General features: G+C 46.2%; 1 protein-coding gene across 1 annotated transcript in view; it reads left to right on the top strand.

The window, feature by feature from the left end:
• The window catches only part of LOC144752415 (uncharacterized), a 103525-nt gene that overhangs the window by 17471 nt on the left and 70601 nt on the right, over positions 1 to 15453 (top strand). The window contains exon 2 of the mRNA XM_078640348.1: positions 14458 to 14553. Coding sequence (XP_078496474.1) covers positions 14458 to 14553 — 96 coding nt within the window. The remainder of the gene's footprint in view (positions 1 to 14457; positions 14554 to 15453) is intronic.

The raw sequence follows: 15453 nt of genomic DNA, 5'->3' as shown, positions 1-15453 counted from the left end.
GGTGCTACTATCTGCTTCTCTGGCTCGAGTGGTTATTTCTCATTCCTCATTATTCCTCATTCCTCATTCGTAGGCCTCAAGACAGTGCTGCAGCTGCTTCTCTGGTCCAAGTGTTGATTCCTCATTTTAAGTCCTCTAGCCAGTGCTGCAGCTGCATCTCAGTTCCCAAGTTGTAATTCCTCATTCTAAATCTTCCAGATAGTGCTGCTTGCTGCTTCGCTGGTCTCTTTAGTAATTCCCCATTATAAGTCCTACAGACAGTGCTGAGAGCTGCTTCTCTGTTCCCAGTGGTTATTCCCCATTCTTACTCCTCTAGGCAGTGCTGCTGCTGCTTCTCTGGTCCCAGTGGTAATTCCTCATTAAGTTCTCTACACTGTGTTGCTAGCTGCTTCTCTGGTCCAGTCGGTAATTCCTCTTTCTAAGTCTTCTAGGCAGTGCTGCTAGCTTCTACTCTGGTGCTGTCGGAATATCATACATTTTAAATACTCTAGGCAGTGCTGCAGCTGTGTCTCTGTTCCCAGTGGCACTTCCTCATTCTGAATCCTCTAGACAGTGCTGTTAGCTGCTTCTCTGGTCTTATCGGTAATTCCTCATTCTAAGTCCTCTAGACAGTGCTGCTAGCTGCTTCTCTGGTCTTATCGGTAATTCCTCATTCAAAATCCTCTAGACAGTGTTGCTAGCTGCTTCTCTGGTCTCATAGGTAATTTCTCTTTCTAAGTCCTACAGGCAGTGCTACACCAGCTTCTTTACTGATGCCAGTAATTCCTCATTCTTAGTCCTGTAGACAGTGCTGCTAGCTCCTCCTCTGGTACCCTTGGTAATTCCTCCTCATTCCAAGTCATCTAGACAGTGCGGCAGCTGTGTCTCTGTTCATACATCCACTACACTCCAAACCAAAACACATAGGTTAATGGATTGTACGGTCTGTTGATTTGTCTTCCTTTTTTTCTCAAAGTTTTTCTTGATAACTTTTGGATGGTTCCTGGTCCATCCTTTTCCATACAGGCAATGTGGCACATGTCTGTCGTCCTGGATTTTTGGGATATGTAGGCTGGTGGATGGTGTGAGAACCAGAGCTCTGGGCTGCACTCAGATATGCCAATAAGGTGTCCAGGCTAATTTGGACGTCATCATGGTGTTTTGGAAAGAAAACTGGGATCACACTTTGGATCATGTGTGATGTTCCAGTCCAGGTCAGTTACAAAGCTGTCCAAATCCTCCTCGCCCACCATTGACTTTCTTAAGGATACTCCATGCGGGTCCTTTGCTTTGCAGTGTTCTGTCTTTCCTCACTAGGAGGGGCGGTGAGAAGGGTAGTCCTTCCATCTTCATACCAGGGAGGAGTTTTCATAACTTCTGACACTTCCTGTCCTAAACGGCGACTCACAAGGGCCCGCTGCCGCCATTATTCTTGTGGTACTTTTTGTTGTTTTCCTGTGATGGGAAAGGTTTGGATGTTTCTCAACTCTTATAGGTTTCTGTTGTGCCCTCCCTGCCGTGAAGAGAGACCACAGGGCCACTGAGGGGGTTGGTATTTCAGCAAGTATGGTAGGTGGGGTCCCTCTTTATGACTCCCAGGGAGGTCATGGGGCCTAAATTAGAGGCTGGGTATAATTATTAGTTTTTAATTTGATTTCAGCATTAAGGTAGGTAAATCCTGCCTGTGTAGCTAACCTCATGATGTAAGGGCTGTGAGAATGAAGACTTATAATAATAAAGATTACCAATAGATAATTAGTCTATTAATACTGCCAGGCCAAGGGAAATGTTGGACTGACCGACAAAGTTCACTTTTTATTTTTAGGTATTCATAACTATTTCTATTGGCCTTTTGTATTTTTACTGTTCACTTAACTTTGGTGGAAAACGAAAGAGGATGTACTCGGGGGGGGGGGAAAATACTCCACTGGGAAAATAGGCTGGGTCAAGTGTTCAAACTGGGCACAAAAGGTCCAGGAATACTCCCCATAGTGTCTAAGGTTTAGATAAGAAATGTTTTCCATGTGGATAAACATTTATGTGAAAATAAATGTCCAAATGAACATTTTTACCTTATTTATTCCTGTGATTTGTCCTTAATATGGACAACGCGTAAGAATAAGTGGATAGAAATGTATAAAGATCTTAGACTTCTGATGTTTACTCCTAAGGATTTTTTGTATTGAGAAAAAGGAGAAAAACTAGGTAGATTGTAGGCAGAAATCTGATGCACAGTTTTTTATATTTCATTAATCCGTCCCTATTATCTGCGTCCCTATGAAACTCCTCTTATGTCTCTGAAGTAAGAACCTTTTCTACAGGTATTCATATGTCGGTTGAAACTAGGGTGGTAATGCAGGTCCCTGCAGCCCCTGCAGTGCTGAGGGTCCCCCAACCCTTCAGGTGTCCGTCTGCCAGTCTTTTAGGGGGGGGGCATTCAGCCCTAGGCCAATGAATATGAGATAGAGGATACTCAGGGCCCCCTCTTTACAGGATGACGTCATCATATTGTGTTATGCCGCTGTGGTGCAGATTTACTAACACTTTGAGACAGGTTTGCACCACTTTTGTAACGTAAACCTGGAACAAAGTGTTGGGATGGAATTTATTCCCCATTGAAAACTGGGGCTTGCTTTGGAAAGTATCCCAAAGTAACGCAAAGTTGTGCTATGTACTGCTTTGCGTTTCTATGTGACAAAGGGGCATTCCATGGGTGGTGAGTAGGCGTTCCCATGCAAGCATGCAATTCTTGGGTGTTTGATGCAACCCCCCTATCTACCAACAGTCGTAGATAGGGATTCACGCCATAGCCTTACGCCTTCTCGAGACAGGGGTAACAAGGAGAAATGTTTTCATTTGTTTTCATTTCTCCTTCTTTTTCACACCTTGCATGTATGCTGCATTGTACAACACTCACGCACAGTGGGAACAGTTTTCAAGGTCAATTTATGTACTAGAAGGATTCACTTCCAGTACAAACCTATGCCTTAGAAAAACGTATGCACTCTTGCACTCTGGCACAGGTGTGTGCATTGGTACATAGTGGCCAAAAGTACGGTAGAGAAAAAAATGTGCAAATGGGCCACGTCTTAGTGGATAGGGTGCATTTTTACAGTGGCATAGCAAGGTCAGGTGGTACCCGGTGCGGAAAATTTCTTTTCACCCCGGCATGTTTAAAACACATATTTTTGCCATTTTGTCACCCCCCTCAGTGATGACACCCGGGGTGGCCCCCACCGCCCTTCCTCTCTCTCCCTTTGACGCAAGGCGGTGCAGCAACTGTGGTTCCTGTGCTGCGTTGCGTCAAATTTTGGTAAATCTGTGCCGGTTCTCTTAAAACGGCCTGCAGAAGCAGCGAAGCCAGGGGCCAGGACTCGAGAGAGAGAGACATCCTGGCTGGTGCGGTTAATCTTTAGTGGACCGCTCCCTCCCAGCCCTTGCGGATGCACTCCATTAACCGCGCGCGCATGTCGCCGCAGTCCCCCCTCATCCACGTCGCCGCAGTCAACCATCAAAGTGAGCGCGTGAAGGCTCCGAGCAGGCAGGTCTCGACTCGCCTGTTGCCTGGAAAGAGGCGCCTGTGTCCTCCACAGTCTTGTCCACAGGAGTCTTCCCGGAGGAGCGGGCTCACAACTTCACGGGAAGGTCCATGGTCGGTCCCCTCTGTGCTGAGCATCATCGCCACCGCCTTCAGCATGAAATGTAAGTACGTCCAGCTGCGGGGGTGACATGCGGGGAAGATGCGGTATTGTCCTTGGAGCAGTGGAGGTCTGCGGTAGACTCGCCCCTCAGGGGCTCACTCTGAACCCCAGTGGTAACTGCACAGTCCATGAATACGATACACCCTGGGGGTATTCAACAGGTGCACAATTACCCACCATCCGCAGTGTTGGGCCTCGGATAGAATTTCTGTGTTTCACACCGCCCCGTGGGGTGCATGCTCGCAGTGTTCACTCTTGTGCCAGGTTTCACTTATGGAAAATCGTGCAGGCAAAACCCGGAAGTGTACTGAGTTATAATCCCCATTTGGAAGCAACTGAGAATTTGTTCCTGAACCAGGAAACCTGTAATGAGACCCACATGTTGTGCAGTTTAATAATTCCACTTTATAAATTGTGCTGCAGGGGTGACTTATGGGTCGTGTTCTGTTTGTCTGGGCTCGTAGTGCAAATTTGAACTGACACGGGCGTTTTATCTCACTGGACATTGCTAATCCGAGGGGGTACGAAAAGCGCCTTGATTTAGATTCCCTGCCACAGACCTCTGCTGGTGGAAATATGCAAATGACCAGAGCAAACGGAGCCAGGGATCACACGCGCACTGCTTTCAAAGATTGCTGCATTCGCTGCAGTTAGTGACAGAGTTCTGGTCGCCAGACGTTATACCAGACTGGACAGATTTGCTATAAACACCTGGCTGGTAACTGGCTGCAATTTGCCAGCTCTCATCCTGGAGGCTTTACCAACAGGAGGTGAACAAATATATATATTTTTTCTGACGCTCCTTTCAACATACGCGCTGACAACCACTGCAGCTTCAGGAATGTCAGGAGAGGTTGTGTTGTCCTGTGACGCAACAGAAAGGACTGTGTGATTGCTTCTACAAGATGCATCATCAGCTGATGACATGCTGGGCATACAACCTTTGCAAGCGAGGAATACTATTTGACGTTCTTTAACTGACAGCTTTGTGTTGATTATTGACCGATAGCAAGTTTTTGTGGAAGAGCCATGCACTGTTCATAACCTCAAAGATGACATCACTGATAGTATCTCAACTCGGGAAACATCCTTTACAACGCAACTTTTACCACACAGTGCCTTTACGACGCAACTTTTACAATGCAAACCATTACAACGCATTGCGCTGGGGGGCGCTCTAGGATAGGGAATACGTTTAATTTACTATCCAACACCTTCCCTAGTGTCCACGGGGACTGCAGTTGGAATAGTAAATTAAACTATTCACTATCCAGCACCCCAAAGCGCTATGCGTTGTAAAGGTTTTCGTTGTAAAAACCGCGTTGTAAAGGCATGCGTTGTAAAAGTATGCTTTGTAACGTCATACATCCTCTCAACTCACATCATTGGTAGCATCAATAATAGGCAGCACAAAACCATAGAAATTCAGCAGGTATAGTTATCTTAAGTAACTATGACTCGTGCCCTAAGGTAACTATAACTTGCGCCCACACCATGTACAGTTTTCTCATCAATAATTTCACAGCAAATGTTGCAGTGATATTGTCAATGATGTCATAGAAGATGTCATGAGTGATGTAATATGTGGAGTAATTAGCAGTGCATGGCGAGGGCATGAGTTATAGTTACTTTAGGGCACAAGTTATAGTTTTGTGTGTGTAAAATGTGAACCTAGCTAAAGCATCCATTTAACCTTTGTATTTTTAGGTCTCGCTGGTGTTAGCAGCAGCGCATAGCGCTGCCCCAGCGAAAGACCTATTGTTGTGGGTTTGCCGGGAATGGCTGACAGGGGGTGGTTACGAGCATTACCTCGGCGATTTCACCTCGAGGACGCGCTTCAGCTGGCGGGCTTGCATCACGTGTTCAGACTCTCCTGTGGGCTGCAGCTCTGGTGTTGTGAACGCGCCTAATGACTTCCGTGTATCGTTACATTTTTTTGGGGGCAAGCGGCACGCGCACAGGAAACTGAACTGCAATTGATTTACATTAAATGTAAAAACACATATTGGACCCACAAAGAAGACCAAGGCTTCATATGAAAATAAGTATTTATATTATAAACAGTCATAGCTAAATTAGCAAAAACGTGATACAATAGTGAAAGGTGAAGCAGCATAGTGTTAACTTAATTTTAATGAGCAAAAAGCGCTAAAAGATATCGGTGCAGCAGGTGACAAGCAATATTATTTTTTGGGGGGGCAAGCGGCACGCGCACAAGAAATATCTCCTGTTCAACATTCACCGCAAGTCAGCTTCTCCCAAACGCGCACACTCATGCATGCACACACACAGACAGACACACACGCGCAGGCACACAGACACAGCCGCAGGCACACACACACACCCCCCCCACACACACACACACACACATGCACACAGACACACACGCACGCACACACACTCTCACCTGCTTCCGATATCCGCTCCTCATCGCTGCTGTTGGGGACAGTCATTTCTGGAGCGCCGGGTCCTCGGCTCCCGATGGGTGGGCGGGCGGGGACTACGTGGCCAGGGACAGGCTGACAACTTCCAGCCTGCTAACTTTCTGCTGCGGGAGCGGTGCTGTGGTGCAAGGGCGGGACAGGACGGCGGCTGCACAAGGTTCGTAGCCCCTGCCCTTCGGCCACCTCCGGGGCTCCGCCCTGCTAGCACGCCATTGGCTGAGCGCCCCTCAGCGCTGGTTATTCTTTACAAGCGCCTCCCTCAGACAGTGCATTTACTTCTAGTGGTGCAGGAACTAGTCATCAGAGCTCAGATTGTAGTCACTCCCGTGAGGCAGTTACAGTGGTAAGTAGTGCACGTTAGACACATTTTAAAAGTCCTGCTTTAAACTGTGCTGCTGAGCCTGCCTTCAGCAAGGATCTCACAAGTAGCAGCTTTGGCCTGCAGATTTGTCTCTTGCGTATAGCAAAACGTCTAATTTTTGACGATTTCACCGCAGCATAATTCTACCAAGGCATAAGGGATGCAAAGTGATACCACTTTACCTTTGTCCTCTTGATAATATAATAAATTATACAAAACAGTTGTGTAACTTGGTACAAAATTCCACGATTTCTATGTAAACTCTGCTCCAACGATGTTATTGTTAATGGTCAAAATGAACAGCGATTTAAAGTAGCCAAATGTATATTTTCTGCACTATTTATTTATCGATTAAGACCAGTGGCGTAGCAGGGTGCCAAGGGCCGTACTGCAATCAAGGATTAAAGCGTCCTGATGTCTAGTTGGAGTGAAATACAGCAAGAATCTGTCTTCAGTAGACCACTCGCGCTTCTAGGCCCTTTATTACGGTAGTTTATGTTACAGTATATTTTTTATTTCATCTCATTCTTCCACCGTGCCTCATTCTTCTGGTCTCTCTACTCTGAGTTCTCGCTCTTGGATATGCAAGTTATTCAAATAATATTGCACCATTTAATTTATTTCTGTACATCACGTTTGCGACTTCGCTTTAGAAATTATGTAAACAAAACTAAATATTAAACGCGCAACTAATTAACTCATAAGGGGGTCACAGAAACAGCTTAGAATGGCTGCAGTGCTTTGCTTAGTCAGCAGTAGTTAGCCATAAGTGATGCGCTGCGAAGGTGGGACCCTAGAGCGATCCCTCTTGTTCAGTGTCTGCATTTGTTTGGTTGGTGCTGACCTCTGTATTCTTGCACCTTTACTATAATCCTCCCCTTGCTGTGCCAGTAGCTTTTCTTGATAGAGTAGCCTAGATTTCCGCGGGAGTCTTGCCAATAATCAGAAGGAACTGTTGGGTAGGGATATGTAAATAGGCTGTCCCAAGGCCTTTGGTGAGGTTACTCGAACACTTAAGGGAGGGCGGAATAGATATCAGTATGTCGGCACTCCTAACATGAAGCATGGTGGTGGCCTGCAAAACAGGTGGCGTTCCCGGTGGCGTTCCCCTTTAGGGCTTGTTGTTGAACCGATGCAGTGTTTTCCTTGCGTCTTAGAGGAGCGAACCTAGGAAAAAAGGCTTTTTATTTATGTTTTAATCCTGTCATCTATCACGCCGTGGCATTTTGAAGCGGTTCCCGTTGCTTTGAATGGGCCTGATTAATTGTTTCATAATAAAGGTGGTGACTCAGCGTGGGATGTTTGTAGCTGGAGCACTGTTCCCGGTAATTGGTGCCCGACTAGTTGTGGCAAGACTCCTGCGTCCCCACACGGTAGTGAGCATGTGCGCAAGGCTCTACCTCCCTGTGGCTTGAGGCAGGACGCACACCATTGCCTGCTGGAGGCTCGTGGTACAGCCTGTCCATCACTCAGCACCACCACAGCATCACTCAGCACCACCACAGCACCACTCAGCACCACCACACCATCACTCAGCACCACCACACCATCACTCAGCGCCACCACAGCATCACTCAGCACCACCACATTATCACTCCGCACCACCACAGCACCACTCCGCACCACTCAGCACCACCACAGCAGCACTCAGCACCGCCACAGCACCACTCAGCACCACTCAGCACCACCACAGCACCACTCAGCACCACCACAGCACCACTCAGCACCACCACACCATCACTCAGCACCACCACACCATCACTTAGCACCACCACAGCACCACTCAGCACCACCACAGCACCACTCAGCACCAACACAGCACCACTCAGCACCACCACAGCACCACTGAGCACCACCACACCATCACTCAGCACCACCACACCATCACTCAGCACCACCCCAGCACCACCACACCATCACTCAGAGCCACCCCAGCATCACTCAGCACCACCACACCACCACTCAGCACCACCACACCACCACTCAGCACCACCACAGCACCACTCAGCACCACCACAGCACCACTCAGTACCACCACAGCACCACTCAGCACCACCACACCATCACTCAGCACCACCACACCATCACTCAGCACCACCACAGCATCACTCAGCACCACCACACCATCACTCAGCACCACCACAGCATCACTCAGCACCACCACTCCATCACTCAGCACCACCACAGCACCACTCAGCACCACCACAGCATCACTCAGCACCACCACAGCACCACTCAGCGCCACCACACCATCACTCAGCGCCACCCCAGCATCACTCAGCACCACCACAGCATCACTCAGCACCACCACAGCATCACTCAGCACCACCACAGCATCACTCAGCACCACCACATTATCACTCAGCACCACCACAGCATCACTCAGCACCACCACATTATCACTCAGCACCACCACATTATCACTCAGCACCACCACAGCACCACTCAGCACCACCACAGCACCACTCAGCACCACCACATTATCACTCAGCACCACCACAGCACCACTCAGCACCACCACAGCACCACTCAGCACCACCACAGCACCACTCAGCACCACCACTCAGCACCACCACAGCACCACTCAGCACCACCACAGCACCACTCAGCACCACCACAGCACCACTCAGCACCACCACAGCACCACTCAGCACCACCACAGCATCACTCAGTGCAACCCCAGCATCACTCAGCACCACCACAGCATCACTCAGCGCCACCACAACATCACTCCGTGCCATCACAGCATCAATCTGTGCAACCATTCAACAACAACTGGTTCAAATATGTTCTCTCAATATTTCAAGCTTTATTACAAATGTCACAAAAAAATGTTAATATTTCACTTCTGTTCTTGGATTTTCATCACAATAAAATACACTGAACATAATCTTCACAAAAGTTGTTTACAAAATTTTAAGCTATTGCCATTATAAATTAAAATCACTTTTATTTAAGTATTAATTATTTTAAAAAATTGAAAGCCATTGTTATTTGCAATATCAATACATCTAAGTCACGTAAATACAATACATGTTGCATCACAAATGCTATAGGTGTCACATTTGCGAAAGTTATAACTATTGGCATTGTAAATGACAAAGCTATTAATTTAGCTATTTTCAAAACCAACACATAAATAAAAAAAAATTCATTTACAAGACCAATAGCTCAAAGTTTCCTAATGCGAGATCTGTGCATTGCAAATGCTTGTTTTAAGTGAATTTCTATTTTTTAATTCTATTTCCTAAATATAAGGTCCCTGTAACCTTTCTTTTTTTCAGTGAACTTCTATGGTATTTTAATGCTATTTCTTAACTATATCGTCCCTGTAACACGGGTGTGTGGGTCTGTAAGTGAGTGTTTGTGTGACTGGATGTGTTGTTCTGTGAGTGGATGTGTGAGTGACTGTGTGAGTCGGTTAGTGGGTGTGTGTGGCTGTATGGGTGTGCATGTGGGGCTGAGTTAGAGGGTGTGTACCTCTGCAGATCGGTGAGTGGGTGTGTGAGTGGTGGTGTGGCTGTGGGTGTCTAAGTGGGAGAGTGAGTGTGTGATGGGTGAGCATATGAGTGGGTGTGTAAGTGGCTGTGAGGGTCTCCGAGTGATGTGTGAGTGGGTGTGCCTGTGGATTTGCTGTATAGGTGTGTGCGTGGCTATGTGGGTCTGTGAGTGGGCATGTAAGTGACTGTATGGTTGTGTATATGGGTGTGTGAGTGTGTGTATGAGTTCATGTGTGGGTCTGTGCATGGGTGTGTGAGTGGTTCTCTGAGTGTCTGAGTAGATGTATCAGTGACTGTATGTGTGTGTGTGTTAGGGTGTGTGAGTGACTGTATGGGTGTGTGAGTGGCAGAATGGATGTGTGAGTGGTTGTGTAAGTGTGCGATAGGGTGTTTGAGTGGATGTTTGTGTTTTTTAAATTGGGGTGTAGATCTGCAGATTCGCCATAGATTCCCATGGGGGTCCAAGCTGAAATAAAATATTTTTGTGCATTTTCTTGCCCTTGAGATGTCCCTCCATCAGTCCCATGGGGTCAGGATATCTCTATCCTGATTACTTATATCCTATTTATACTTTATTTCCCCCCTCATCCCCCCAGTAACTGTGTCCCAATTCGCAAAATGGCGCCTGCAACTTTTGTCTCAGATTGCGGGCAGCCAATCGCGTCATTGCTGTTGGTGCGTGGATCCGCTGTGGATCTGCATCTCTAGATATACGTATATTTTTCTTTAATAACTCCTTCTTAACCCCCAAACTACTGAACAGATTTGTACCAAATTATAAAAAGCACTCTTTATGAACCAAGATCTAGGTTTTTGTCAAATTTGGTGTAATTTCCATTCAGCGGTTCGGGCTGTAGTCGTGTCTGAATTGCCTGTGGGAAATTGCATGGGGAAAACGTGTTTTGGGTCTCCTGCTTCTTCTTTCTCCCCCTTTGGTGATCACCCCAAAACATTCCAGACAGCAGTTAAAGTGACTAACAAACTAGCTTTGAAAATTTCGTGAAGATTCTTTAAACGGTACCAAAGTTATCAGCAAAACAAAAAATGCTTTTACTATGGAAACTAGGTCCTAGCTAAAACTACCTACTGGCGTACAGAATTCAAAGCCTTACAAATGTTTGTGTTGTGAAGGATGATGATTCGTGGAGAGATAGCCCGACAGAAATTTATGAACGGGGCATGGGTCCCATGAATGAGCAGTGAGGTCTAGGCCTTACTTCTCATGTGTGTTTCGGCATGCATTGATGTTGTTGCTTGTGTTTTATGAGCCGTGGCATAGAGTATTGCCCGCTATGCATTGCTACTCTACATGTAGTTTATATGATAACATTATTTGATTGTTGCCTTCAAGGTACATTGTAAGTCTTGTAGTTGAGCATTGCTATTGTTCAGGAAAATTATCTTTATCACCAGTGGTATACATCATTCACCTTGTATTTTAGAAGAAGAGTTTTCACAACATTGAGGCACCAGCAGATTATTATGACACAGTGGGCAATGTCCGCAATTATGGTGATCATCATGCATGGAATCTAGGATTGTTCCAAGACTTTAACCCTTTCGCTGCGGCGGCAATTCCGCCGCAGCGCTAAGGGGCGGGGGGGGAGGGGGACAGCGCGGCGCTCCGATGCTTATGACGGAACTGCTCCGTCACGCCCCTCGGGTGGGCTGTGCTTGTGACGGAGCGGTTCCGTCACGGCCCCGCCTGCTCAATAGACGCGCCACCCAGGCACGAAATCAGCGCCGCGCAGGCACGGCGAGCGGGCCGTGACGGAACCGCTCCGTCACCAGCACAGCCCACATGAGGGGCGTGACGGAGCGGTTCCGTCATAAGCGTGGGAGGGGTTAATCTTTGGTGTAAATATTTTGCCTTCTTATGAAGCTATACTGATAGCAGGAAAAGGAGATGGCTGTAGCTATATGATCAATAGTGCTCAAACTGAAAATCTAATATCATGTTTATGTTTATGTTTAGGGTATTTGTAAAGTGCATAGCTGCCCAAGGTCTTCCGAGCGCAGCAGAGAGGCTGTGACGAGCATAGGGATGCAAAAATCATCAGGGGAAAAGCCATGTTTTTAGATTTTTTAAAAACTTAGTTCATCTCTTAGCAGTCTCAGTTCTTTGGGCGGGGAGTTCCACAGCCTTGGGACCAGGTACAAAAAGGATCTTCCTCCCCATCTGGATATTTTTATCCTTGTCGTCTACATGAACAGGTTTGAGAAAGATCTCAAAGACCTTTCGGGCACGTAAGGAGTGATGAGTATTCTAAGTAGAGCTGGTCCCTTACAGTTCATGGCTTTGTGGGCCAGACATAAAGATTTGAATTTGTTCCTAGCATGGATCGGCCGCCAGTGAAGCAGTTTCAGTTTTGCTTAAGCTAATTATTGTCTGGGAATGCCTTGGAGTATCCTGTCTGCCATGTTCTGAACCACCTGTAATCTGTTCACCACATATTTAGGGGAACCCAGGTAGAGGAAATTACCTTAGTCCAGCCAAGAGACTACCAAGGCCTGCACAACGGTTCTCCTGGTCTGTTCAGGGATAAGGGCTAAGATCTTGCAAAGCATGCAGAGTATCCCAAAGCAGGTGGCTGACAGTTTCTTGGCTTGTATTTCCATGGAGAGATTGTGGTCCAACCACATTCCCAAGTTTTTTATGGAGTTTTTAGCGGTTGGGGGACTACCAAGTTCTGGTGGCCAGCTGATCGTAGCCCGGGGCACAGAGTTGTTTACCGAGAACCTCAGTTTTGTTTTATCGCCACTCAACTTTAAGCTACACCTGGCCATTCATTTGGATTCATTTTCCATGAAGGGAGACAATTGGCTGTAATTGGACTGAGGGCCTTCCGTTAATGATACTACCAGTTGAGTATCATCTGCATATGATGCGATAGATAAGCCAAATTTCCATACAATATTGGCCAATGGTTGCATATAGAGGTTAAATAAAGTGGGACTAAGAGCGGATCCCTGTGGAACTCCACATGATATCTTTAACATATATGAGATTAAGAATTTTATGAACCGGTGCCACCAAATCTACAGGTAGGTACAATTGTTGCCTGGTAAAAGATAATCATTTGGATAAGCAGTGATTGTTGTGAAGAATGTGCATGGATCAGGCAGTATAATGGACCTATAACTGACACCATATTTATACGTGGTACCCTAAAACTATTCAGTCTGGAATAAATATTCGGTGGTCCAGTGCATTGGCCTCTTAAGAAAGTTTCTGAGTCCATCAAGAATTCTAGGAAAAGGTAAACGGTGTTTGCATGTACGTAAAAGTCAAAATCTAAGAACAGAAAAAATACTGCCATACGGGAGGTTTTAAAAACCGAGACGACTGTTCAATTGATAAAGTAATTTGTCAACCAGCAGCTGTTCCACCAATCAACAATCCATACTGTGCTTGAGTCAGTTGAATGCTTTAATAGAAATACTCGACTAATGCAGAACGCATAACGGTTCTGCAAAGGGCTTTGGAGTGGCAGGTGAGTGGCGCTCAGGCAGGTAACAGAGCAGGGTTCTAATACAGTGAAGAACAAAAGCGTATGGTGCTGCCAGGTCAGAGGAAGACCCAAAACCCCCGAATGTGGAATGAGCTAAAAGCCCATAGCCAGACAAACATGTATAAATCCTGGGCACACTTATAAAATCAACAGTTGATACAAAACTGAAAATTAGAGTACAGTCGATACCGGAGATTTTCTTTAAGGGTTGTATATGTTGAAATGTTCATAAGAAAAAAGCAACAACGCCAGCCGACATGTGTTTCGTCAACAGGTAGCTACCTGTGACTCTACAGGACTTAAAGCGTGTGGTAAAAGGATCAAAGGACCGTGATAATTCCAACCCGGTTTACGGGTGCAGAAATAGCCGTGGATGGGGCCGTTGGAAAGGGTTGAACATAACGGGTGTGTGCGTCCTTATATGTGCGGAGCCTGATGATGCAGGATCCAGCCGTTGCTCGTCTCCCTTTTACTCCATCGGCTAGACGAGCAACGGCTGGATCCTGCATCATCAGGCTCCGCACATATACGGACGCACCCGCCCGTTATGTTCAACCCTTTCCGACGGCCCCATCCACGGCTATTTCTGCACCCGTAAACCGGGTTGGAATTATCACCGGTCCTTCGATCCTGTTACCGCATGCTTTAAGCCCTGAAGAGTCACAGGTAGTGACCTGTTGACGAAACACGTCAGCTGGCGTTGTTGCTTTTTTCTTATGAACATTTCGACAAAAACAACCCTTAAAGAAAATCTCCGGTGTCGACTGTACTCTAATTTTCAGTTTTGTATCAACTGTTGATTTTATAAGTGTGCCCAGGATTTATACATAATGCAGAAAGCATAGATTATATAAAAAGAGTCAAAGGATGAAACAGTGATATAACTTGTTGGCAATGAAAGTTACGAGTGACCAGTATTGCTACCTTTTTTCACAAATTGCTGCTCTTGTTTGTTCCCAGTCATTCTAGGACTGACTTTGATATGTGGAGCGGTGAAGATTTCTACATCCCAGTGCGCCTTGGAAACTGAGTATTTCTGTTCAGGCATCCCGCAAGGTAAGAACGTTTCCACTACTGCCATAGCATGTATACATTGTGTGCATAGGGCTATTCAGTCCACCAGCTAAACCTTACCTTTTAACTTGCAGCATTTTGAATTTCAAACAAATTAAACATTGCTCTGCTGAAAGAAGCTGAATGCAGCCCAGTGTCTTCAGGTCACCAGTCTACAATGATTCATTTCTCTTTTATAACGTTCAAATTAAGTGAACAATGACTACTACTTCTACAATGCCTTATTTTATTAAATAAAAGCACAGATTGGACACAATCGAGCAAAAGCGAGCAAATTCAACTTTTTGTGGATGCTTAACAGGAAATGATCAAACACATTTTCTTCTGTCCATGGTAAATATAGATTGATGCATTATTCAATTGATCGAGTAATTGTATAGTAACATTATTTCAAACATACAGATTTCAGGTGCAATACACTATGGGGTATATTGACAAAAACGTGTGCTAAACATCACCAAAAAATGCTAACGCACCTTTACACATCGCAGCCGATCACGGGAAAATAACCCTGTGTCAACGTGAAATTCACAACAAGGCGGTAGCATGCGATAGTCTGCCGAAACCGTGGCCAATGTCCGCGATACAACCACCGCGATGGAGATAAAAACACAAACCACAACGCGTAAAAAGACGCGATGTACCCAAACGCGATAGGAAAACAGTGACACCCAGCGAGAGGCCAGAAATACCCACGCGTAAATGCGTGAAAAAGCACAAGAACAGCAGACAGAAAATGCCACTAAAAAACAACATCAACTGCGGACTACCACGGATGCACCCTGACCCACTGCAGAGGACAACATGAACCCCACAATCCCCATGGAGGAACACCCAGGAATACAGGGCCAGCGGAAGGCCATTGAGAAGAAGAAGACGGGG

The sequence above is a fragment of the Lissotriton helveticus genome, chromosome 5_1, assembly GCF_964261635.1.
Source record: "Lissotriton helveticus chromosome 5_1, aLisHel1.1, whole genome shotgun sequence".
NCBI lineage: Eukaryota > Metazoa > Chordata > Amphibia > Caudata > Salamandridae > Lissotriton > Lissotriton helveticus.
Note: the sequence above shows the minus strand (reverse complement) of the source record. Positions and strands in the feature narration are given on the sequence as shown.